The sequence below is a fragment of the Sciurus vulgaris genome (genome assembly GCF_902686455.1).
Source record: "Sciurus vulgaris genome assembly, chromosome: 7".
NCBI classification, from domain to species: Eukaryota; Metazoa; Chordata; class Mammalia; order Rodentia; family Sciuridae; genus Sciurus; species Sciurus vulgaris.
The window spans coordinates 26,575,806-26,602,580 of record NC_136467.1 but is presented as its reverse complement, the minus strand read 5'-3'; the positions used below and the strand labels follow the sequence as shown (position 1 = coordinate 26,602,580).

General features: G+C 35.2%; 1 protein-coding gene across 11 annotated transcripts in view; it reads right to left on the bottom strand.

Moving 5' to 3' along the window:
* REPS1 (RALBP1 associated Eps domain containing 1) overlaps positions 1-26,775 on the bottom strand; it is a gene marked incomplete at its 5' end in the record, with an annotated part of 111,356 nt that overhangs the window by 3,331 nt on the left and 81,250 nt on the right. For 4 of the 11 annotated variants that reach the window (XM_079148046.1, XM_079148047.1, XM_079148038.1 and 1 more), the window contains 5 exons: positions 16,242-16,347; positions 17,313-17,461; positions 18,454-18,549; positions 19,693-19,878; positions 26,163-26,227. In XM_079148046.1, the coding sequence (XP_079004172.1) occupies positions 16,242-16,347; positions 17,313-17,461; positions 18,454-18,549; positions 19,693-19,878; positions 26,163-26,227 (602 nt within the window). Of the gene's footprint in view, positions 1-13,305; positions 13,586-16,241; positions 16,348-17,312; positions 17,462-18,453; positions 18,550-19,692; positions 19,879-26,162; positions 26,228-26,775 lie in introns of those variants that run through there. The other 7 variants (XM_079148045.1, XM_079148037.1, XM_079148044.1 and 4 more) reach the window with 4 other exon arrangements.

Sequence of the window (26,775 nt, the reverse complement as noted above, 5' to 3'; positions counted from 1 at the left end):
AACCCAGGGGGTGCTCTACCACTGAGACATATCTCCAGCTCTTTTACTTTCTATTTTAAAGGAGGGTCTTGTTCAATTGCCAAGGTTACCCTTGAATTTGGTGATCCTCAGCCTCCCAAGTAGCTGGGATTATAGGTATGAGCCACTGTACCCAGCAAAAATCCCAAATTTTAAGTTAAATAGTTTAGGGCAGGCACTGACAAACTTCTTCCATAAATAGTCAGATAATAAATTTTTTAGGCTTCGTGGGCCATACAGGTTTCTGTTGTATACGCTATTTTTCTTTTCCCTTCTATTCTCTTTTTACAAGAATGTAAAAACCACTCTTAGTTCATGGGCCATACAGAAATAGGACATGGGCTGGCTTTGGCCCATGATGTTTAGTCTGCCAACCCTGATCTAGAACAACCATAAGTAAAATATGTCATTCTAACACTATTATTTAAAAAAATTCCTGCCCCAGGGTTTATAACAGGGTGTTAAAATGGAATTAGAATTCAATTTAATAATAAAGGGGAAAATGTGGGAAGACTATTCTACCTATTCAGAAATGAGGAAGCTAAAAACTTCTGCTCAACTGAAGAATTAGTCTGACCATTAATTTCTTTCAGCCTGGTGTTTTTAATGATTGTACTTTTTGTTGTTAGTAATTAATTGCTTAGGAATAATGCTGATTACCTGGGAATAGAAGGTTGTGATGCAAGAACAGCAGCCAAGACACCTGTCTTTGTGTATGTTCATCAACATCTGGCCTTAATTCATCTTCTGATTTTAACCTTCTTCGAACAGGTTTAGGTGGTGGAGCAAGAGGTGTTGTGCCTTTGCTCTAGAAGACAAGAAATCCATTAACAATGAAAATTTCCTGAAGGCATTCATGGTTAGCTAGCACTTTGCCAACACTGTTTGCTTTTTTAAGCTACTTGCTCTTAAAAATTAAAAGCTGGCTGTCCTACTCTGAAATAATTCATCTATTTTTCAACACTAACTTAAAATGTAACAGAAAAGGATGCTTCTAGTTGATACCACAATCATGAGTGTATCCACAATACAAATTTTTTAAGCAGAGTAACATAAGCTCCTTGTAGTCCAAATCTGATAAAAGACTGGAGAAGTCAGTTTTAACATAAACAAGTTATGTTTCAATATATACCTGTTCAATAAATAAAGAAAATCTCCATAAATATATATTCATTTTCAACACAGGAAATATTATTCTAAAATACATCATCTTAAAGAGTGAAATAATTTATGATAAAGATGTGGAAAATGATGCAATTATTAAATACCACTAAAATGCACAGTAACAGGAGTCCTGTGAACCCCTTGACTATCAACTGGGCCTCTACCTTCCCTGACCTCCTGAGGATCACACCGGGATCCTCTGAGGATCACACTCTCAAGTTGTGTAGCCTTTCTTCATTTGTCCTGCATTTGTTCTTTGTAGAAATTCTTCTCTGAAACTGCCTTCCTTTCCTGGTCTACTGGATAAACGCTATTCATTCTTTATATACCAAGGTCAGTCATTCTCTTCTCCATGCAGTTTCCCTGACATTTCCAGCTGTGAGCTGCTTCCTCCTTTCACAGCCCCAGAACATCCCTGTCATATGTTACTGGGACCCTCTATTTATACAGCTGGGAGCTCCACCATGTGGGAACTGACTCACTTGTCTCCTGGTGTCTGGTGCTCAGTAGGAGCTCCCTATGTGAATGAGTTAAGTAGCAATGGGTTGGAGAAATTTTTATTTGGTCAAATTGGGGGAGCAAATGGAGTTTTTGTCATAATTTCAATCTGCATGGAAAGAGAAGAGTTAGTTGAACAGCAAAAGTTTAAATTTTTGGAAGTCAGAGGGTCTCTAGAACTTCATCTCTGATTCACTTGTACACTGTACCAAGATATTATCCTCATAATCAAGAGATCAATATGAAGGCCTGACATCTTAATTTGTACCAATTCATTTGGTTCCTTAATTTTTTTTTAATCCCTCTCTTCCATTTTGTTTTGACACTATAAAATTGTTTACAAAAAATAATTTGGTAGGTTTAAAACTTTGACAACATCCCCAAATAAGTTTTTATTGTCAGTTGTGGTCTTTCTAAAGAAAGTCCATTTTATAAACAATGAAAACATTCACTTTTTCAAAACTGATCCAAGTTCTGATCAATACTTGCATGTTCTGGGATATCAAATGGTTCTGCAGGGGTAGTATTTGTTTAAAACTGTTTATACATGCTTCTGATTTTTGACTTTATAGATTCTATTAGAAATGAACAGATACCTGATTAGGGTCCAAGATGTAGTACAACTCCACTGCCATGATGAGGAGATAAGTTTCTCTTTAAGGTAAGCAGCAGTTAACCTCCCTAAGGCTGTGAAGGCCGTAAGGGCTGGTAGATGTTATTCATCTCATATCTGTGGCATTCAGTACTGTCTACATACTACAGGTGTATGACCAATGTTGCATTCAATTAAGAAGTTACACACACCCCCTCTGAGGTAGTGCAAGGTACTTTATCACCTTGCTTACTCACATTCCAGATAGCTCTTGGGCAGATGGGAGAAAATAAATTGTCTCTACCAAGACCACAAACTCTGTAGAAGCAGAACTTCTTGAAGTTGGTCACTCTCCTACTGAGAGAAGATTCAAGTGTTGTGGATTGCACACCAATGATCTGCTCAACTATAAAAAAGAGGGGACCAGCTTATTATCCTCAGATAGTTGTTGAGTGACTTCACCACATCTAGTTTGCACAGTGCTCAGAATAGTGTAAGAATAAAAGATGGAAGAATGCCAATGTCCATAAATTAGTGTTCCATTCCTCCATTAGAACAAGATGGACAATTTTTTTCCTGAGAGAGTAAATATTTAGGATTTGCTGGCTGAATGTTCTCTTGTGACCATGACCTACCTTTGCCACTGTAGCAAAAACTCTAAAATAAATGATGTAATACAAAACAAATAATACACTATTCATAAGCAATACAATATTTAAGTGGATAAGTATGGCTTTGAACCATAAAAACTTTATTACAAAACAGATAATGGGCTATAGTTTGTTTATCTCTGCTTTAGAAAACTATCAACCTATTTTTCAGTATTAATAGCAAAGATAATGACCTAACATATTGAAACAGAACTTCCCAAGGTTGGTCACTTTCCTACTGAGAGGACCCAAGTGACCAAATGATCCTAGGTGTAAAACTGATTTATTTCTTTCAATGAATATTTCAGCAACTAGTTCCCAAAGGCAGAGAGCCGTGGTGTGGATGGAAGAAATATTTACCTCTATCTCCACCTTGAGCAGATCTTCAAGGAAAATAAAATTATACAATAGTGTCTCATTGTCACAGCAGTTTTCTTTTTTTGTGCTATTTTTGGATAGTGCCACTAGCAGAGAGTGACAATGATAGAAACTAGAGCCTAAAACAGCAATTCTAAGCACACCGATGTGGTAGGACACATGCTAGGAATTGTTCCAGTTTGGGTTATTTTTGACCTTCATGTGTTCCTTCTTGAACACATTCCAAGTTTCTTTATCATTTTCCTTCTACCTGCGGAACTTCTTTTAACATTTCTTGCAATGCAGGTCTACTGTCAATTAATTCCCTCAGTTTTGGTTTGAGAAATTCTTTCTACTCCATGTTTGAAGGAAAATTTTGCTGGTTACAGATTTCTAGTTTGGAGATTATTTTTCTTTCAATACTTATTTCACTTCACTCACTTCTTTTTAAAAATTTTTTCTAGTTGTAGATGGACACAATACCTTTATTTTATTTATTTATGCCATGCTGAGGATCGAACCCAGTGCACCACACATGCAAGGCCAATCACTGAGCCACAACCCCAGTCCCTCCACTCACTTGACGGAATGATTCGAAAGAGAAGTATAGTTATCCTTGTTCCTCTATAAATAGGTATTTTGTTGTTCTTTGGATTCTTTCAAGATTTTCTCTTTTTGTTTTCTGAAGTTAAGAGAGTATTATATATACAGATTTTTTTTTTATTTATTCTGCTTAGTATTCTCTGAGCTTCTGGGTTTGTGTTTTGTTGTCAATAATTTTGGAAACTTTTCAGTCATTATTACTCCAAATATTCCTTGTTCCTTTCTCATCTTTATCTACTATTCTCATTACATATATGTGCTTTGAAATCATACTTATTACTTGGATATTTTGTTCCTTTCTTCCCCAATCTGGTCTTTTTTCTTTTTCAATTTGGGAAGTTTTCTATTGATGCATCTTCAAGTTTACTAATTCTTAACTCTGCCATGTCCAATCTACTGATGAGCCCACCAAAGAAAGGCATTCTTCATTTATGATTTTACTTTTACTATTTCTTTTTAATTATCTCTTAAGAGTTTCTGTTTACATACTCATCTCTTCTTCCATGTGGTCCATTTTTTCTATTTTTTTCAAAAATTTTTTAAAACTTTATTTAGTTTTATTTTTACAGACTGCATTTTTTATTGTAAACAAATGGGGTACAACTTGTTTCTCTGGTTGTACATGAAGTAGGGGCATACAATTTGTGTAATCATACATTTACATAGGGTAACTATGTTTGATTCATTCTGTTATTTTCACTTTTTCTATTAGATTCCTTAATATATTAAGCATAATTAAATTCCTGGTCTGAAAACTTCAAAATCTCTGCTTTCTCTGAGTCTGGGTGATACTTGCTCTCTTTTCAATCTGTTTTTGGCCTCTTAGGATGCCTTGAAATTTTTGTTGAATGCCAGACACGAACTATCTATAGAAGTAACTGAACTAAATAGGCCTTCTTAGTGTGAGGTTTAGTTTATCTGGTTAGGAGGTAGGCTGTGTTTGGGGTCAGAAGCTGCAATTTTCCCTAGTGTCCTTGTTTTGGTCTCCTTATTATCTCTGGGGTTCCTGAAAGACTAAAATAGGGGTCTGAGCCTTGCAGTTCTGTCAGCTGTATTAAATGAGGGTCCTACTGATACGGTAGTGAGAGCAGAAGCATTCTGTAGTTCTTGACCGGTTTTCAGTCTTTTAATGAGCCTATTGCTCCTGAGCTATGACCTTCATAAGTGCTTCTCAGGTTTTTTTTTTTCCACCTCTAAGATGAGGCATGAAGGCTAGAGGGGCTGCAATTAGGTACTCCTCTTTCCTGCAATAGGTAGACTCTGATAAAATCCAAGTTGGTTAAGTTCTGTTAAAAGTTCTCCTTGGGGACAGGCGTCGGTTAAGATGAAGAGAAACTCAGGAAACATTTCAAAATGGCCACTTTCACATCTGTCCTGTGGAAGAATGAGGGGATTTTCTCTTCCCTTCATAGTGAGAACCTGGTGGGCTCCTGGAGGTTATAACATCAACCAGTGTGGAAACCCCTGAAGTTTCTCTCATCTTCACTCTACACTCAATCTCTAGCAGTTAGTCGATGAGCCTTTAAATGATTGATGCTGACTCCAGTCAGTAGTTGGCTTAATATTCTGTGTATCTGCCTATCTATCCAGCTTTTGGGGTTGGTGGTTTACTCTGTGACCTCAATTCGCTGGTAGATCTGAGAAGAGTTGTCAATTCTGAGTTTTTCCACTTATTTTTTTGTTATGAGGATAGGAAAGACAGCTCTTTAATGTCATTTGGAAGCTGGAAGTCTTGATTACTTAGAATTTAGACTTGTCTTCAGTATTTGGACAACAGATGAGAGTACATTTGAGGAGATGAAGATAATAATGTTATTTTACACTCCATGTCAACAATTTATATTCAAGATAGGCACTTTTTCTGTAATTACATTTATATTATTTGCTAATATGCATTTATGTAACTTCACATTAATATTTGAAATTAAGTAAATGCCAACAGGCTTATATTCCAAAATATTGCACAATTTTTAGCCTGCAACCATGTCTGTCCTTTTTAGAAAGTCCAATAAACCCAAGAATTCCCATGATATCCATCAGAAATTTTTAAAGCAAAATTACTCTGCTTATATTATAACGACTGACTAACAGGACTATAAGGCTTTATGGATTACCATGTATTTAACCTTTCTACTTGATAAATTCATTACCAATCATTTGTGAGGCAGGTAGGCCAGGCTCCTGGGGAATCCAATTTCAGTAAGTTGCTGAAGTCACGAACTGTCAAAGGCTGGAATTCACAACTAGTTCTAATGCACAGACACTGCTGTCTCCACAGATCAGTAGAGACAGGTGCAAAGATGAAAACTGAGCCCTTCCTCATAATAAATTTACCAACATAGTGGCATGTACCTAAACAATAATAAACAAGAGCTATGACACTGAAAGAATGGAGTAAATGTTTGCATTCTAAACAAAAAACTCTGGAATAGAGTGAAGTCTTAGAGTCATATTAAGAGCTATGAATTCTGGAAGCTATCTGTGGACATAACTATGGTTTAGGTTATGTTTAGCTTTTTATAGTATGTTATGTACTTATTATGTATTATAAAACTTTTTGCATTACAATTTTTTTCAGAAACCAGATTTTCATAAGGTGCTTTAAGCTGCTGATCTTTAAGTGTGGCTATTTGCCAGAGCACAACTATGCATGAAGAACAGGTAGAACACCCAGACTTCTTGGACATACTGGACTCTGGTTCTGAAACTCTTATTCTAGGGACCCAAACGCCATTGTGATCCCCGAGTAGGTAGATAAGAAGCTAACTGTCAACTGTTTTGCTCAGATCAGCTCACAGTGGAGCTGATGGCCTACTGTATAGTTCATTCCTGCTAAAACTTTTGCCTGAAAATTTCTTTTTAAAGTTTTAGTACTTGGAAGTTAGGTACTTTATGCCTTTCTCTGGACTAGTAATGCATAAATAACATAGCACTTCTAGGAATGGGTTTAAGAATTTACACTAGAATAGTTCTGTTCCATTTTGCTGAGTCATTATTTGTAAATAAGTAAAGAAATTCTGTCCAAATTCAGAGAAAAAAAACCAAATCCCTTAACCTTGAGTTGGTTCTGAATGTAAGCAGAGGCAAGCATTGTGAAACATTCCATAGGACCCATAAATTCCCACTCCAATTGCTCCATTAGGTTGAATGTTAAAATTCAAATTATTTGCTTGTGCACATTTAAAAAGTAATCAATAACTTAAAAAAAAGCTTCTGGTACTTTTTGGTCTATGGATGAAAACTGGAGAGCTTGAGGGGTTTAATTTAGTAAATGGTTTTTGAAAAAGCTTTTTCTAGATAAAAATTTGTATGCGCATATATATATATATATTTAAATATATAAAACTTATGTTTGGGGTGGTATTGGGATTGAATGCAGGGCCTCATGCAAAAGGGCTCTACCGTTTAGCCTCATCTGCAGCCCTTTTTGACTGTATTATGAGACAGAGTTTTGCTGGATTGCCCAGGCTGGCCTGAAACATGATTCTTCTTGCCTCAAACTCCTGAGTAGGTGGGATAACCAAGACAGAGAGGAAATGTTTGAAAGGCAATACCTGAACTCAAGGAGTTGGAACACAACTGGGTTTCTATCTATCTACACACCACAAATCTTAATTCTTCCTTAATCACTGTACAAATAGCTGAACTCTACAGTACTTCCTGGAATTTTAACTCCTTCATGCAGTCCTTTGCCCAGTTCTTATACGTGGCTGTAATTAATAAATGACTTAAGTACCTTACTTCTCAAAGTTTGGCTGGCCATGCAGGGTCAGTAGAATCAGCAACACCAGGGAACTTACTAGAAATGCAGAATCTCATGCAAGTCTCATGGAGATCATGGAATTCTTTGATAAAAGCATAGCACTCATTTGAGTAATCCATCCTACTCTTGGGGACTCTACCTGATAGATATTAACAGCCAAATGAAGGAATTTGTCTATGTGTAAGGAATATAAGTTTGTTGCAACACCACTCAGTGGCACTATAGAATAGATTTCAGGGAGTACTATGCTTTAGGTTCACAGTATTGGAGGAAGAGGACCAAAGCCTCTAAACAAGGTAAATGTCCCATCAATTGTGGATAAGCTTCACACCATGAAGTACTATTTATCTATTAAAAAGAATGAATTAAAGTCAAGCAGTAGGTCAAAATGATTTCCATTGCTGATTGAGAAAAGCAGGAAAAAACAACAACAACAACAAAACAAGTGGGGAATAATCTTGGCATTTTTGTAAAACAACACGGCAATCTCCCTGTAAATAAATGTGTGTACATATGCGTGAAAATCTGAAGCAAGTGGGTATGCACTGGGTTGGAAAGGTTGGGGGTGACCTGAGTAGAGGGAGGAGTGAGCCAGCACAATGGAAAAAGTGAAGGGAAAAAGAGTACTTGTACAATTAAATAAAACCAACAGTAAGACTGGTGTCACTTAAACATTTCTATAAAAGTATGCTCTACATGGACAATATAAAAATTAGTGAGTGAAGAAAAAGAGACTTCCCTTGAATAAGCATAAACAAATTGACTCCCTTTACTAATTTCCTAAGGGTTGGTTGACAGTTATAAAATAATGAATATTCTCTATTAGAACATTAGCTTTCTTCACTTAGCCATTCCTGAGTAGGAGGGGGTCTGGGAGCCATGGGAAGTGGCTTGGGTCCCTGAGCTCCTCTCCAATGGATCACTTGATGCTCTGCTAGTGTACTCACACAGGATAACCCACACTAGAGCACAGTGAAGCCTACCAGCAACCTGCTCCAAGAAGAGAAATCAAAGAGCATAATTGGCTGCTCCAAGAAGAGAAATCAAAGAGCATAATTGGATACCAAATTTGCTCCTTGACAAACATGCCTACAGCTGACCATGTTAGTAATCCTAGTAAAAACGAAGAACTACATTTTACCTTCCATACTGAGGAGGTATATTTTTACTTATCAATTTCTCTCCAATCAAAATTAAAAACTTGGGCTGGGGAGATAGCTCAGCTGGTAGAGTGCTTGCCTTGCAAGCACAAGGCCCTGAGTTCGATCCCCAGTACCGCCAAAAAAAAAAAAAAAAAAAAAAACAAAATTAAAAACTTACTTCTACCTGGTATTCAATGCATCTTTCCCCTGCTTTCTACTTAAAAGATCCTTGTGCCACATGAGTTCTCATGTTTTTCTCTACTATAGCTCATTTCCCTTAGAGTTACAAAAACTTATTTCTCAGATTGACCGAATACATTGCACAAAACACTAAACTTGACAGAAGTTAAAAAAAAAAATGAGTCTTCAAAAGGAAAATTCAATGTTCATTTTCCCCACACTGATTATGAACTACTTGTCCAAAGGACAAGCTTAAACTACTCCATCCAATACCCTGATTGCTTCCAGTATTGGCCTGAGACAGACAGTGGGAAATAAAACACATCAGGAGGGAAATTTTTACTGTGAACCTGATGAGCACTTGAAAAATCTGGAGTGGGGTCAAAGTTCTTTTAAGGAGGTTTTATCAATTTAAAGAGGGTTAACTGTTTTAACAAAGAACATATGCTGTGTATATGAAAACTCTCTCCCATCTCCATTTGAACCACAGGCTCTATGAACAAATTCGTGATCTCAGCTTCTTCCTCTCAATGATGCACTGCTTGTTTCTAGCCGGGCATATCTCACACTCCATTTGAAAGGACCTTCAAAAACAACCTACCAGTTCATTGCATCAGTGGCCTTCACAGGTTACTGATAGAAGATATTCCAGATTCCAAGTGTATGTATTTATTTCCTTTAAGAGACAAATATCTTTTATGAAGTTATATAAAGCTCATCAATTATTAAAATAGAAAAGCAGGAAAAGGACTGGAGTTACAATTGCTAGTTTGCAAATGATTCCCCCAAAATCACAATTTCATTAAACTTTCATCTCTCTCTGAAATAGCAAAAAAAAGGGGAATGTTGGCATTATCAGGCAAGTACCCTAGATATTAGGAACCACAGCTTTCAAAATCACAATGAGAAGCAAGGACCCCATATCATCCTGAATTCTTTTGAGACAGTCGGAGTTGAGAACTAGAGTTCTTAACCACTATGCTACAATGTCTAAAGATGTTACACACTTAAACACTACTTTAGATTTCACCTATTACTACTCCATTCTATTACAAACTTGTGTTGTACCTTTTCTTCATTAAATTCACACTGAAGATGGTCGTTTCTTCTATAAAGGAATCAACATATTTGCAAAGGATGCTTAGTTACATGAACATTTTATCTATATAATTCCAATAGAAATATGTCACAAAAAGAAATCCTTACTTATTATGCTAGTTTCAGTTATCATCCTGTACTGTACTTCTCAAGCTTAAAAGGATCATCTCTTTCCTATACTTGTTAGGCCAATCTAAATGTAATATCTCTCATTCCAATATTTTTCAATGCACATAAATAAAGAGCAGAGCTAATGTTAAGCAAGGAACCCAAGATCTTAGAGAATGAACTAACCCGAATAAAAGAACTATTTCTCAATAGCTTCAGTTCCATTCTAATCTGAGCTTTAGGGAAAAAAAAAGAATGCCAAGTGTGGGAATAAACATTTCTACCTAGAAAGCACCTGAAGGTAAAAAGGGTTAGCTACCTATAATCAGAATGCACAGTTAAGTGTACGAAACGTGTTTCTTTTCTTCAGTTCATTTCCTTCCATGATAATCAGCTATGTGCTGTGACATTGTTATGTAACCTAATAGTGGCAGGGACAGAATTAAGTACAGTAGTTGGCACTGGCAACTCATACCAAAGCTTATCTAGGACTAGCTCTCAGCATATCTAATTATAACAACTATTAGTAAAGATCTTTATTGATTCCAGTTTTTTCCAGAGTGACAAAGATTAAGGAATTACCACATCATTTATCATTTAGTCTTTCAAATAGTTGCTAATAATTAAATAATTATAAAGACAAAATTATTTTAGATAATGATATTTGAATCATTCTGTAATTTTAGGAAGTTACATTCTAGACTAGACTTGTATTTGTTTTGAATTCTTTAAGTTTCAAAAAAAATTCTTAAAGATGACTTGATCAGTCCTTGACAATTTAAAACATTTTCTCCTTTTATTTTTGTGACCATAAAGATGAGTAATTAGTGTACCTCTAATGCTTTCACAGATGTCAAGAATGCATTTATTCTCTCAAGGTCCAAAATGTGAATGGATTTGTGCTACGGAGGTGGAGGATGACAAATTCCTATGGTTATCAGTACTCCAAAATGCGATCAAAAGCAGTATGAACAAGTGAAATGGACCTTAAGAAAACGTCAGGGGTGCCAATGCTCCCTAGCAAAGACAGGCAATATTGTTCTGTTCCAGAATATCCAGTAAGAAGCAGAATGATATCTGCCATGAATGATGAGAGGATGAACTAGGTTGACTCATCATCTACAATAAGTTATGTGTAACATATAAGAACAATGAGCCTAAAATTTTGAACCCACTTCTTTTGGTAGTTATTTTTCTTGGACATTATTTAAATTAATTTGACTGATGTAATGAGTCCTAAGAGAACATATTGTGCAAAGATTATTTTTTTAATGATCTAATGAAAATACCACAGAATGAAAACAGTTTTTGATCATTCTAGAAAGCTTAATTTGATGGTTTGCTAATCATCTTTAAAATTTTCATGAACATTTAAAATATTATAAGAAATATAAGTAACAACTTTCTAAACACTTTTCAATTACATCTTTAATAGACTGTACTTCTCTAGTGAACATAAAAAAATACCATTACAAGCACTAAATTTTTTTTGTATTCAGTTTCTTTGTTGCAAAACTAAACTTAGACCTTCTAAATAAGGTTTAAAAATACTTTTGACAGTGTTCAAATTAAAAGGGTGCTGAAAAATAAGCAACTGTTACGAAACAAAAATAAATGGAAACCTACCAAAACTTGCCTATAATGGAACTTAGCTTAATAAAAATGAATAATTAACACAGTTCTGTTTAAAGCAAAGAAACAGTAAAATGGTAGTTTCCTGGGCCTTTTAAAGCATTTAGTAGCATGTTTAGTTGAGGGTATAACTTGGGGCCACTTGGAAATTTTAGCTGATGTATGCAGTAGTAATATTTATGCCTTAATTAAAGATAAATAAAGTTATATATATTAATCTTGGAAGCTTTTGATTGCAGATTCCTTTTTGCTTGATAATCAAAGTAATAACATTTATTGGTTCAGGGCTGGGGGTTGTGGTAGAGCACTGCCTAGCACATATGAGGCACTGGGTTTGATCTTAGCACCACATACAAATAAATAAAATAAAGATATTGTGTCCATTTGCAACTAAAAAAAAATTACTGGTAAGTTTAGGATTTTGATCCTGGGTTAAACAATGAAACTAATAATTCTAATTCTTAAAAATGCAAATTTCATTAAAATGTACAATTACAATATTGTATGATTTTTGTTAGTGTGAATCACACTTCTGATTCTATTATGATATTTGTCCTATAGTTTAACATCTATGATTCAACAGACAGAATAACTTTACATATCTGCTGTTAGTAAGAATGCAAATTACGAATTGATCCAAATGTATGATATAAAATAAATTGCAAAGATAGCATATTATCCCAAATAGGATATACTCCAGAAAATGTTAATAGGAAACCTGTTTATATGGCAAAAAGAACAAGTGACAAAATAGTGGAAGGTAAACTAGAAATCTTAAGGAATTTCATTTCTTCTGTGAGTAATTGATTATCCCTGGAAATTTAGAAAATATTACTTGAAAATAATCTCTGTAAAACTTATAAAAAGCTTGAGAGCATCAATCATGCAAACATGTGGCAATGTTCTGAGCGGAGAGTATTTATGGAGTGGTTTTCACAGTTTTCCTTCACTTGAAGGGACAATTAAGAAAGGCTCATCTTCATAGCCAGCTTGTAAATTTCTGTGACTGCTGCTGAACTGAAGTCTCACACAGGAAGAGTCTAAGTCTCTGGTGAAATGGATCAAAGTTTCACAAGGAAAACTATAACCTGACTCCCCAAACTGATATGTAAAGGAAGCCTGAAGTACCACCTGGCTCCTGAAGAAAGTAGAATACTGCAGAGAGGAGTATTTCTTCTCAGTAACTTAGCTTCTGGTAAAAACTGTCTTAATCTAATATAATTCTTTTAAAGTAACAATTAAATATCAAACTCATTTTAAAGCTTTTTCACAGAATATAGATGTTTCACATAAAATATTAAACCTAAAAGAGGACAAATCAACAGTTTATTTTTGTTTTTCCTTTTGCAAAGATTTCTGAGTCTGTGCTTTGAGTATAAATGAGAAGCCCACTCTGTCAATCAAATCTGCGTGTGGTTTTGCCATATAAATATGATGGACCAATATATGTTTTCCTGATGCTATAGAAGAGCAGAGGTGGGATATACCAACCAAACACAATGTATCCTCCAGAAAAAGTCATCCTGACCCTTTTATTGTTGAAATAAAAAATAAGAGATACTTAAATACAATGGTTGAACATATAGGGCAAAACAGAATCATAAAATTTAATGTGAATTAAGCAGTGAGCTGAATGTTTGGGCCTCCAAATTGGCTTTTAAACCCAAAACCACTTAAAAATGGGGTATGTTCACAGTTAACGGCAATTGGCTTATAGGTGAGAGACTGGTCGAAGTTGTTCCAGTTGAACTTCCAGGAAATTCTCTCCTCAAGGGACATCCTGAAAAAGACAAAGACCAAGTTATGTTAAAGTATATAAAAACAAAGACACATTTAACAACAGCTCTGCTTCAAGAAAACAGTTGGTGGGCTGGTGGGCTGGGGTTGTGGCCCAGTGGTAGAGTGCTTGCCTACCACAGGTGAGCACTGGGTTTGATCCTCAGCACCACATAAAAATAAATAAGTAAATAAAGATATGTGTCCATATCTACAACTAAATAAATAAATATAATATATATATGAAGAAAATTTGTATTTGTCAAGGAGACTAACAGACAAATTGCTCATATTTTAGAAGTATACTTCACTTTAGAAAGGCAGTTTCTTGGGCTAGGGTTGTAGCTCAGTGGTAGAGCGCTGACCTAGCATGTGTGAGGCACTGGGTTTAATTCTCAGCACCACATATAAATAAGTAAATAAAGGTCCATCAACAACTAAAAAAAATCTTTAAAAAAGGGTAGTTTCTTAACATATTAAAAATATGATCTTAAATTTAAATATTTTTCTTACTACATAAATCAGGTAATAATGTTATTAAGCCAATTATTAGGAAAGCTAACGTTTGCAAGAAATGGGTATTACTGTATGAATTTCATATAAAGGCAGCCCCCTGACTAAACTGTAGACAGATCAGTTAACATATATTATTTCTCCTAGTACTGTTACCCGGTTATAGCAATTTCTGGATCCCATTTTGAGTTCCAGTTTCACAAAGAAACAATTCATTTTGCACCCAGATTTTTAATCACAGTTGATTATGAGGAGTCTTTTCAGGTAGCCACAAATTCTATTTTTTTTTTTTTTTTTTACTTTTTTTCTTCTTTTTCTCTATCACCCTGATAGTATCTTGTTTTAACCCAGAACGATCAATTCCCTATTTGGTGTATACTTCCAATTTTTTTGTTCTCAGATGTACTAAGAAAAGCGATTTTCAAAATAGCGTCTATATTCTTGTTTCTATGATACTCCTTAATTCTTCAGAAAAATACACATTAACAAATTTCCATCTTCAAGGCATAGTACTAGGCAAGCCTGTTTTTAAATTTAGGATTCTTCCTTTATAATGGACCAAATTCATAATCAGCTAGCAACTATAAGTGGCTTGTCCTTTGGTCAAAGTTCTACAAGAATATCATCACTGAAGAAGACACATATTAAATGCCTAACATATGCTAGGTTTTGGAGATAGACAACATGGCCATAATTTATGTAGGACAATCCCAGTTTGCACCCAGTGTCTTGACATAAATATTAATATAACCCTTCCTCTTTTCTCCCATAAGCATCTTGGTCTCTCAATAAATTATATGTTTTGTCATCTAAACAGAAAAAATTATGTATCTGCAATGAGTTAATTTTAGCAGTTACTGTTTGGATCTGGAATGTCCCCCAAAGGCTCAAGGGTTAAAGGCTTGGTTCCTAGCTGGTGGTGGAAAAAATAGGGGATGAGGCCTAAGTTGGAGAAAGGTCACTGGAGGACAGGGGTTGCCCTGAAGGTGTATTTATCTCCCCACCCCCACCTCACTTCCTGGCTGCCACAAAGTAAGCACCTTTGTTCTGCCATTCCTTCTCCACCACAATGTTCTGCCTCACTCAGGCCTAAAAGCAATGGTGCCAGCCGACCATGGACTAAAATCTCTGAAAACTGAGCTAAAATAAATCCTTCCTCCTCTGTTTTTTCCTCAGGTATTTTGTCACAGTCTCAAAAAGTTGGTACAGTAGGACAGAGACAAATGTCATAGATGTGAACAAAATACTATGGCAAAAAACTAACTAAAATGTAAATTCATTTTATATCTCATGAATTCTTTTCTCTTTATCTTAATGGTACAACTTGTCATTTAAAGTGAAGCCAAAGGTAGTATAGTAGGCTCTCCAATTACCTGAAAGCTTATCTGAAGCTTATCAGAAAGGTAGAATTCTAGGTTCTACCTCAGACCTACTAAATCAGAATTTGCAATTTAATGCAACCCTTGATTATTTATATATACACTTAAGTTTGAGAACCACTGGTTTATAAGACATGAGGGCTTAATAAAGTGAGTAAACAATGAGTGATTCTGGGTATAAATATTTTATTCATTCAAATGAATCATAGTACATAATGGGGAAAAAACCCCTCATTCATCTCAAGTATTAAATAACAGTGGAACACACTGTATAGAAACAGCATTTTTACTTAAGGTTTGTCTTTTCTTTTTCTACATGTAAGATAATCTAAATTTTCTCCACCCCTCATCTTCTTTAAGTTCCTTTCATATAACCTGAATTGTTTTTGGTAAAAGGATAAACTAACAACAGTTAAATCATCTAAGAATTACTTAGTGTAAAGAGTCATGTATATGATATATGGTGTGCCTGAGATTACAATTTTTCTTCTCTTTAAGTTTCTATATGAAAGTTAAGGAACATTATAGGAACTGAAATGTCTTATACATATGTAGGGATAAGACAATGTATATCAAAATTGAGTTTAAAAAATTCCTTTAAGTACTAAAAGGTTCAATGGCTCATACATTTTAGATATACATTTCTCTTGATATGAGGGAGATTTCATACAAGCATAGACTTGTTGGATCTCCTTTAACTTCCACTACAACTCTGAGGATGTTCTGTGCCTGTGGAATTCCCAAATAATGTATTACAAACTATATTACCTTTAATTGTTGCTGCAATTCACTATTCAATCTGGCCAAAACTGTGTTGGTTTCCTTATTGCGTCTAATTGATGCCTGAATAGCCTTCTTATCTTTCCCAATGGATCTGAGGAAGTAGAGGACAAAAACCAAAACCTTTATTCTTTAAACTGTACTTTGTTGTTCCCTGATCTATTTTTGAGCATGGAAAGGAGAGGGAACATCTTTTCCTTATTAACACAACTCAAAACCTCACTTGTTCAGTGTCAATGGTCAACTGAAAGTATATAAGCTTCAGAAGCTTCTATTTATTGTTGTTATTGTTTTAATTACTGTTATTCTTCTGTAGAATTCTGAGATTTTTTATTCTTTTCCCTCTTTCCTCCTTTTTCTTTTTCACTGTACTGGGGATTAAACCCAGGGGGTGCTCTACCACTGAGACATATCTCCAGCTCTTTTTACTTTCTATTTTTAAAGGAGGGTCTTGTTCAATTGCCAAGGTTACCCTTGAATTTGTGATCCTCAGCCTCCCAAGTAGCTGGGATTATAGGTATGAGCCACTGTACCCAGCAAAAATCCCAAATTTTAAGTTAAATAGTTTAGGGCAGGCACTGACAAACTTCTTCCATAAATAGTCAGATAATAAATTTTTTAGGCTTCGTGGGCCATACAGTTTCTGTTGTATACGCTATTTTTCTTTTCCCTTCTATTCTCTTTTTACAAGAATGTAAAAACCACTCTTAGTTCATGGGCCATACAGAAATAGGACATGGGCTGGCTTTGGCCCATGATGTTTAGTCTGCCAACCCTGATCTAGAACAACCATAAGTAAAATATGTCATTCTAACACTATTATTTAAAAAAATTCCTGCCCCAGGGTTTATAACAGGGTGTTAAAATGGAATTAGAATTCAATTTAATAATAAAGGGGAAAATGTGGGAAGACTATTCTACCTATTCAGAAATGAGGAAGCTAAAAACTTCTGCTCAACTGAAGAATTAGTCTGACCATTAATTTCTTTCAGCCTGGTGTTTTTAATGATTGTACTTTTTGTTGTTAGTAATTAATTGCTTAGGAATAATGCTGATTACCTGGGAATAGAAGGTTGTGATGCAAGAACAGCAGCCAAGACACCTGTCTTTTGTGTATGTTCATCAACATCTGGCCTTAATTCATCTTCTGATTTTAACCTTCTTCGAACAGGTTTAGGTGGTGGAGCAAGAGGTGTTGTGCCTTTGCTCTAGAAGACAAGAAATCCATTAACAATGAAAATTTCCTGAAGGCATTCATGGTTAGCTAGCACTTTGCCAACACTGTTTGCTTTTTTTAAGCTACTTGCTCTTAAAAATTAAAAGCTGGCTGTCCTACTCTGAAATAATTCATCTATTTTTCAACACTAACTTAAAATGTAACAGAAAAGGATGCTTCTAGTTGATACCACAATCATGAGTGTATCCACAATACAAATTTTTTAAGCAGAGTAACATAAGCTCCTTGTAGTCCAAATCTGATAAAAGACTGGAGAAGTCAGTTTTAACATAAACAAGTTATGTTTCAATATATACCTGTTCAATAAATAAAGAAAATCTCCATAAATATATATTCATTTTCAACACAGGAAATATTATTCTAAAATACATCATCTTAAAGAGTGAAATAATTTATGATAAAGATGTGGAAAATGATGCAATTATTAAATACCACTAAAATGCACAGTAATTGTAACTCTTGAAAATGAGTAGACACTTTTTTGGGGTTTGTGAATATGCCTCCAATAGAATCAATTAAAACTAGGTTATTTCAGTGTTTAGTATAACCTGATTCTGTAAATAAATAAAAACAAGGGTCAACTGTCATCTTTTTACTTAAGTGCTTTTTAAAATTTTTGTGATGAGCTGAAAAAAATAACATCATTTTAAAATATCACAGAAGTTCTAATATAGTAAAAAATTAAGTGTCCAAAAAGCAGAATGTAAGCATGTTATAGAAATACATCCTGTTTTAAGTAACTTGGGTATATATGGATAATAAAAGGAAAAAAAAGTTATCAAAATTACTCCCTCAAGGGAAATGAATATTGAATTTGTAATTTGAAATGCATAAAAGAGATAAGGATTTACAAAACGAAGGGAGAAAGAAAGCAAGTATGGTAAAATATTAATGGTATAATCAACACTGGGTTTACTTATGTACAATGTGAAGTTCTTTCTCTATAAAAGACTTTTTGCATACCACATTGGCAGGAACACTAGCAGCTGTCTTTTCTTCTATTTTACTATCTGTTTTGGCAACTCGAAGAGAACTTGCAGGATCAGAAGCTTTTTCAACCTAGAGATGAACACATTATTATGTTAACAACATATAAGTAATATATAATTATGCACGAATATAGTATATGTAACAAATCAGAGTAAAACTTTAATATTCTGAAAAATATCTAATATTCAGAAAACTGAGATCTCAGAGGATGAGAAGGAACTTGAAAAAAACCACATTAAATGTCCTTTCTCCAGTATTAAAGGGAAGAGACCTTTCTCCAGTATTAAAGGGAAGAGAAGGGGGAAGGTCAACATTGATGGGGGAAGGAAGGGTGAATAAGGATGCAGTCATTGTACTGACCCTCCAGGTGGTGGTTGGAAAGTTCTTATAGTTGGGGAGGGAATGCACCCACCCAGAGATGTGAGTACCAGTACTCTTACACATCTGCACTTGCCCTCAGACCCATTCCTGCCTTCCTAGGTGCAGCCCTTTTCGCCTAATGGCCAGGCAGAAAGTTTATGTTGAAATTAGTGGCCAGTAGGAAATTTTCCACAGATCAAATCTATATGACACATTTATCTAAGCCGTGTTAGTCAAATAAATAAACATGTCTTTTTGAATCCGATGGAGAGGCTCAATATTGGTTGAAACAATTAGTATAGAGATTTTGGAATTCTTCTAGTCCCTTCAACTTTATATTTATACCTAGTGGTTTAAGTCAGAGATTTTTAGTAATACTCTTTGCCACTAGAACTATAGCATGGTCTCCTGGAATGCAGAGTACATTTTGACATTGTCTAGTTTGTAAGTTTGCCTAACTAAGACGACTTACACAAACTGGATAAACATTATAGTAACCATGTCCTCTTATCTCACAGAATCTTTACAAATCACACAATCAGATGCTCAGCATTAAACCCTGGAGAAGTGTTTTATCCAGGATCAGCTAGCTGTGTTTTTGTCTTTTCATACCATACCAGATTCAGATTCTTAGCATTATACTGCAACCAACAGGTATTAGAGGCCAAGAAAAAAAGTTGAGAAGCACTGACCCAAGGCAATATGAATACTCCCAAAGAGGGAGCAGCCCATATTTTACTCATTGGTGTGCCACCTACAATTTGTCTTATCAGGAGTTCCGTTCACAGATAGGCTTTAAGAGCGTGATATGGGAAGAGAATGCCACAAATTAGCTAAGCTTTGAAAACTGACCGGCAAGACCTCTGAATGTTTCTCAGCTTCATCATCTTGTTCTTCATTTACATTTGATGCAGCAAACACTTCAAATTGACTGAAATCTGCAAAATTTGGTTGCTCTGGTATCTGCTGAGGTGAGGTACTAGTGTGAGTCATTAGGCCATCAGCATCCACTGGACGATGTACAGTGGGACCAGGAGCCTGGATAATGGTTTAGAACAGAGAAACTCATTTTTTTGGGCATATCAGTACCACAAAGCAGTCTATTTTTTCTTTGAAAATATACTGTAAAATATATTACAACATATTAGCTGTATTGTAGTATATTTTGAATTACCTTATAATAAATTATGTATATTATCTGTAAATTCATGTAGTATACTACAATGACATTTAATTATAAATAAATCTTTAAACCATCAGTGAAAAACAGACACTCAAAAGCATTAAGATGATAAAGCTCCAATAAAGATACTTTTTCAAAGTTTTTATTGAAAAAAAAAAAAAAAAAAAAGTACATTAAAGGAGAGGAGAAGGTCTGGCCCTGCCCAATTCTTGCATTTTTTTCCCCCTTAATTGGGGTATTGCACAATAGTTTGTGCCTCTAAAAAGTTATTCTGAAAAATTCTTCTTTATGTTTCTGTAAAAGGCAGTTATTTTTGAAGTGCAAAAGAACTATTCTCCCAACAGGTCAGGTGTACTTCCCACTTTTTTCAATTTGTCCAACACTGCACCAATGCTGCTAAAATCTTCAGTCTAAAAATCATTTACTGGGTATCTACTTGGTGCCAGGCACTGTGGATATAAGAGTGAACAAAACAAATAAGGCTCATCCACTAATAAAGGTGACAGTCCAGTGCAGGATAAGAGATAAACAATTAAAATAAGAGTGTGAGAGGTTTTAATGACAAAAGAATTAAAGGATGCTACAGGAATACATCAGAAGTCTCTTCCCTATTTACCCTTTAAATTTTTTCCATCACTTAGGAGATACTTTGCCTCCTTCCTTCCTGTCTAGCTTCATTTTTCATTCCCTCATGTCCACTCCAGTTGTAATGAACTAACTGGTTTTCCTCTGAAGAATGACAGGCTGACTGAACATGCCTTCTCCCCAGAAAATACTACTGTATCTTTCAAGTCCCTGTTCCAATCTTTCTTCCTTCATTTTACTTTTACCTTCTCATGTCATTCTTGACTTTACTACCCACTAAGTCTGTTCCAAAGCATTTTATAAGTATATCTACTGCGGCATTTCAGTTCTCCCTGAAAGGGATGCAGAGGTCTTTAACACTTCTTTTACTGAAGTAGGAACATATCCAGGGAGATGCAGTGGGATTACTCTTGTAACTGCTAGACCCCAGGGTATTAATGGACAGGCAGCTCATATCTAAAATCTACTATTCTTTCTGCTAAGTTCTCCTTTATCAAGATAGTATAAGGTTTATTAAATTGCTTTATTTGTAGGATTTTTTCCAATATTTTTTCATTACAAACATTCTGTATGTTACGTAACATTCTGTATGTGTTTTTATTTTTTTCTCTTTCCACATTTTTATTGGTACATTACAGTTGTACATAATGATGGGATTTCTTGCTACATATTTGTACATGCACACAATATAACAATATAATTTAGTCAATATCACTCCCTAGCACTTCTTCCCACTCCCCTCCTTCCACTCATGGTCCTTTTTACTCTACTGATCCCCCTTGGATTATCGTTAGACAAAACCACCCTACCCCCTTTCTTTTCCTTTTTCCTCTCTAGTTTCAACATGAGAGAGAAACATATAATCCCTGACCTTCTGAGTTTGGCTTATTTCACTTGACATAATGGTCTCCAGTTCCATCCACTTTTCCTGCAAATGACATAATTTCATTTTTCTTTATGGCTGAATAAAACTCCATTGTGTATATATATCACATTTTTCTTTATCCATGCATCTGTTGATGAACACTAGGCTGGTCCCACAGTTTGGCTATTGTGAATTGTGCTGCTATAAACATGTGCATACACGTGTAAATATAATATGATGACTTTAGTTTTGTTTTTTTTAGTACAGATACATTTTTTCAAATATTTTCAATTTGCTATTAATTGAATCCACAGATGTAGTACACATGGATACAAAGGGCTGGTTGTACTTTTTTTTGTCCCCAAACTGACATTATTTGTATGCACAGTTCATTAGCTCAAGTGTTTGGAGAACCACGCAATAAACTTAAACCTTATGTAAGCAAATTAACTAGTCTGTATTCCCTGGGCAGAAAATAAACTAAATGTAGACCCAGTGTACTATCTGGCATTTGTATGACTTTAATTCTTTAGGATAAGTACTGAGGAGTAGTACAGCTGGTCTTATGGAGGTTCCATGCCCAGTCTTTTGAGGAACCTCCATAATGATTTCCATACTGGTTGGACTAATTAACAATCCCACAAACAGTATAAAATTGTTCCTTTTTCTTAATCCTCTCCAACATTATCATTTGTATTCTTTATTTATTTATATATTTTTTGGGAAAGATTCAAGGTATTTTATTAAAAGCTACTACAAACAGTAAGATAGCTCAATTAGATTACCAAGTATAAAATCAACATACAAAAATCAGTAGTTTACATATATTCAAACAGTCTTTTGGAAGATTTAATGGAAGAAAGGATTTCATATATAATAGTAACAAATATATTAATGTTTGTCAATAAAAATGTGAGACCTATTAAAAATAAAAAGAACACTGAAGGCAAAAAAATAGCCTTTCTACAAATAGAAGGACCATATTATTGTGTAAATTAATTTGTACATTTAACAAAATCTCAATGAAAACAGTTTTAAGCTATACCACATGATGCTAAATTTAGTGGAAAAAAAAAAAAAAAACATAGAAGCGGGACCAGCACTAAAACACGTTAAGGCATTTTTAAAAGCCTAAATAATTTAAGAGTATCATATTGGTCTATTAGCAAAACAGAATGCCCAGAAGTAAGTACACTCAGATACATAAAGAAATTGAATGTATAAAGATTACATCATCTCAAATCACTGGGAAAAAGAAGTAGTCAGTAAATGTTATAGGAATAATTAAAGTCTGCTGATATCTGTATTGTTTTCCCCCTATATGTAATCTGATGCTTTTCTCTCGCAGTCTTTGAAATTCTATCTTTATTTGGATATTTTCATTATAATGTGCCTTGCTGTGGATCTGTGGTGATTTTGTGCATTTGGTGTTCTATAAGCCTCTTGTATTTGATTTTCCATTTCGTTCTTCAGGCTTGGGAAATTTTCTGGTATTATTTCATTGAATAGGTTGTTCATTCCTTTGGTTTGTACCTCTGTGCCTTCCTCAATCCTGATAATTCTTAAATTTGGTCTTTTCAAGATGTTCCATAGTTCTTGGAGGTTTCATTCATGATTTCTTACCATCTTCTCTGTGTGGTCAACTTTATTTTCAAGATTAAATATTTTGTCTTCATTGTCTGAGGTTCTGTCTTCTAAGTGATCTAGTCTGTTGGTGATGCTTTCAACTGGGCTTTTTATTTGGTTTACTGTTACCTTCAAGGATTTGTTTGATTTTTTTTTCAGAATCTCTATCTCTTTGTTGAGATGATCTTTAGCTTCCTGCAGTTGCACTTTCAACTGTTTATCGGAGTGATCATTCATTGCCTGCATTTGCTCTCTTATCTCATCCTTTGCTTCGTGAATCCTTTTAATTAAGTATATTCTGAACTCCTTTGACATTTCTTCTACCATGCTGTCATTGGATTCTATTAATACAGAATTTTGGTTTGTTTGGAACACTTTTTTCCCTTGTTTTTTCATGTTGTTCACATATCTTCTCCTCTAGCAGTGCAGATCTGGGGTGTTGCAGTTCCCCCCTATAGGCTTAGAGTGACCCTGCAGGTTTTCAAAACCTCTTCTTTAAGAGGGAGATCAATATTAGCAGCACCCAGTACAGACAATATGCAGCCCTAAACCAAAGAGCCCCTATGACGATATTATTATTGTCATAATAAACAGAGAGGATGAGTCCAATTATTATCTTCAGTATAACAAATAGATTTGCAATGAGGTCTACAATTTCTAATGGTGGACAAAGAGGATGGGGAGGGATGTAGGATATAACTGTTAATGGGATAATAAGAAAAGAGTATATAAAAGTACTAGATCATAGGAAGAGTGAAAGCAGAATCAAAAACAGTTGGTTAGCATGAGAAAAGGGAGAAAGATACTCTGAGGAAACAGGTAAACCAAAGGAAAATAGAGTGAGAAAAATAAAGAAATAAAAACTTAAAAATTTTCAAAGAGGAGGAAAAAAAAAAAAAAAAAAAAAAAAACTACACTCTAACAGTCATATTCTATTCAAAACTCCCAGTCTTCAGTTGCTGACACTTGAGAGATACCTGAAAATGAGCTTCCAGCTTCCAGCAGGCATCTCAGGATGGGACTGGCTACATCTAGAAATGGAAGCTACCGCTTTCAGAATAATCCAAGATGGCTACACTGGCTTCCACACGTATTGGCAAATGGAGATTTGCAGTGCAGGGCATGGGCGCTGAGTCTGTGTGGGGTGCAGTTGGTTGGGCCAGGGGTCCTGGAGGTGGGGCGTGGTCAATCAGGCTGAGGGGTCCTGCAGGTCCTGCCTGTCGTCCCAAAAGGGCAGCAGCCACATATAACCAAACCTGTAGGTACTCTGACAGTGGACTCCCAGGCAACAGCAGGCACCTGGTGGGTGATAGGTAGGTGAAAGGCAGGCAAGAGGCAGGCAGACGGGCAAATGGCGGATGATAGGTGGCAGTCAGTGAGTGATCTGCACACAAAAGGTAGTTGTTATGTTGGCAGACTGCAGGTGATTGAGGTGGACAAATGGGGTAAACAGCAGGGGATCCATGAGCAGCAAAGACTGCCTCACAAACAGATTTCCACTGCTTGAAATTTGAGTTACGGAGTGACAAAGAATGCAGTCTTCCTCTAGTCCGCCATCTTGGATCTCCTGATTATTTGTATTCTTGATGACTGACATTCTGACTGGTATGAGATGAAATCTCAGTGTAGTTTTGATATTTCTAATTGGATAATGACATTGAACAGGTTTTCATATATTTGTTGGTCATTTCCATTTCTTCTTTTGAAAAGTGTGTTTGCTTCATTTACCCATTTATTAATAGGGTTATTTGATTTTTTTGGTGTTTGAGTTCTTTATAATTTCTAGATAATTCTCTGTTAAAAGAGTAGCTAGGGGCTGGGGAGATAGCTCAGTCGGTAGAGTGTTTGCCTTGCAAGCCCAAAGCCCTGGGTTTGATCCCCAGCACTGCAAAAAAAAAAAATAAATAAATAAATAATATAAAATAAAAAAAGAGTAGATAGTAAAGATTTTCTCCCAGTCTGTAGGTTCTCTCTTCACACTCCTAATTGTTTCCTTTGCTATGAAGATTTTTTAATTTGATGCCATCCCATTTATTAACTCTCGGTATTATTTCCTGAAGTTTAGGGATCCTACTGAGAAAGTCATTGCCTGTGCCTGTGTGCTGTATTGTTGACCTTCTTTTACTTCTAGGAGTTGCATAGTTTCTGATCAAATTCCTAGGTCTTTGACCCATTTTGAGTTGACTTTTGTGCAGACAGAGAATGGGGGTCTAGTCTCATTCTTCTACATATGGATAACCAGTTTCTCCAGTACCATTCATTGAAAAGGCCATCTTTTCTCCAATGTACATTTTTGGCATTTTTGTCAAGGATCAGATGAATGTAGATTTGTGGTTTTGTCTCTGTATCTTCTACTCTTTGCCACTGGTTTATATGTCTGTTTTTATGCCAGTATCATGCACTTTTTGTTACTACAGCTCAGTAGTATAATTTGAAGTTTGGTATTGCGATGCCTCCAGCATTGCTTTTTTGTCCTAGAATTGCTTTGGCTATCCTGAGACTTCATTCTTCCAAATGAAATTTTTGGACTGTTTTTTTCTAGATCTGTGAGGAATGCCATTGGTATTTTGATGAGGATTGCACTGAATCTGAATATTGTTTTTGGCAGTATGGCCATCTTGACAATATGAATTCTGCCTATCCATGAGGATGGGAGGTCTCTCCATCTTTATGTGTCTTCTTTAATTTCTTTCTTTAATATTCTTTAGTTTTCACCGTAGAGGTCTTTCACTTCCTTGGCATTTCTTTCTTTTTTTTTTGAGCCTATTATGAAACTGTGAAATGGAACTGTGTTTCTAATTTCTTTCTCAGCAGATTCATTGTTGAAAACAATATACATTGATTTTACATTTAAGGATCTTCCAAGAAATAACCCAGGTTATTATTGGAATCCTTATCTTCCAAAATCCTTATCTTCATTGAATGAATACTCATTAAGGATAATTATTAGGTGATTCCTGATCTTCCAAAACAAGTGTATAATATAATTAAACATCCAACAGACAAATTGATCATGAGGACTATAATAGCCAACATTTAGTAACAAATACCTTGGAGAATTACCTGTGAGGGCTGCGGTCTTGGAGGCACTGCAGGAGGTTGGGCAACAACTCCAGCCTGTTGTTGTCCTGTGTGAATATGCAAGTCTTCTTTTTAGCAAATATATAGTCACTTTGCTAATAGAAAAAACAGGCTGAATCAATGTGACCACATGACAAACATTTCTAAGAATGATAATTATAGGATGGTGAATACTATCTTGTACAATAGTCTATATGACCCATTGGCCAAATCTCTTGACCATTCCTCAGACCTCATTTCTCTTGTGAACTCTGATACATGAGAGACTACTAATAAGCTCTCCTGTCTGTTTCCATACAAGAATACATTCTTATCTTTTCCCCCTGTATTTCTGATTACTATTTAACTATCAGATATGAAGATTTCCAAATTTTTCTTTTTTAATACTTCACTCTATCATTTCTATGCAAATAATTCTAAACATTACATCAGTCTTTGCTCAAGATCCAGTGGCCTGCTAATTAGTTATATTTTTCCTTAGCATTCCAAACTCATAATGATTAAAACATGACCTCATTACCCTTGTCCCTAACATTTCTGTTTCAATCAATGTAATAATAATACTGTCAGTTGTACAAAACATTGAAATCTTAAA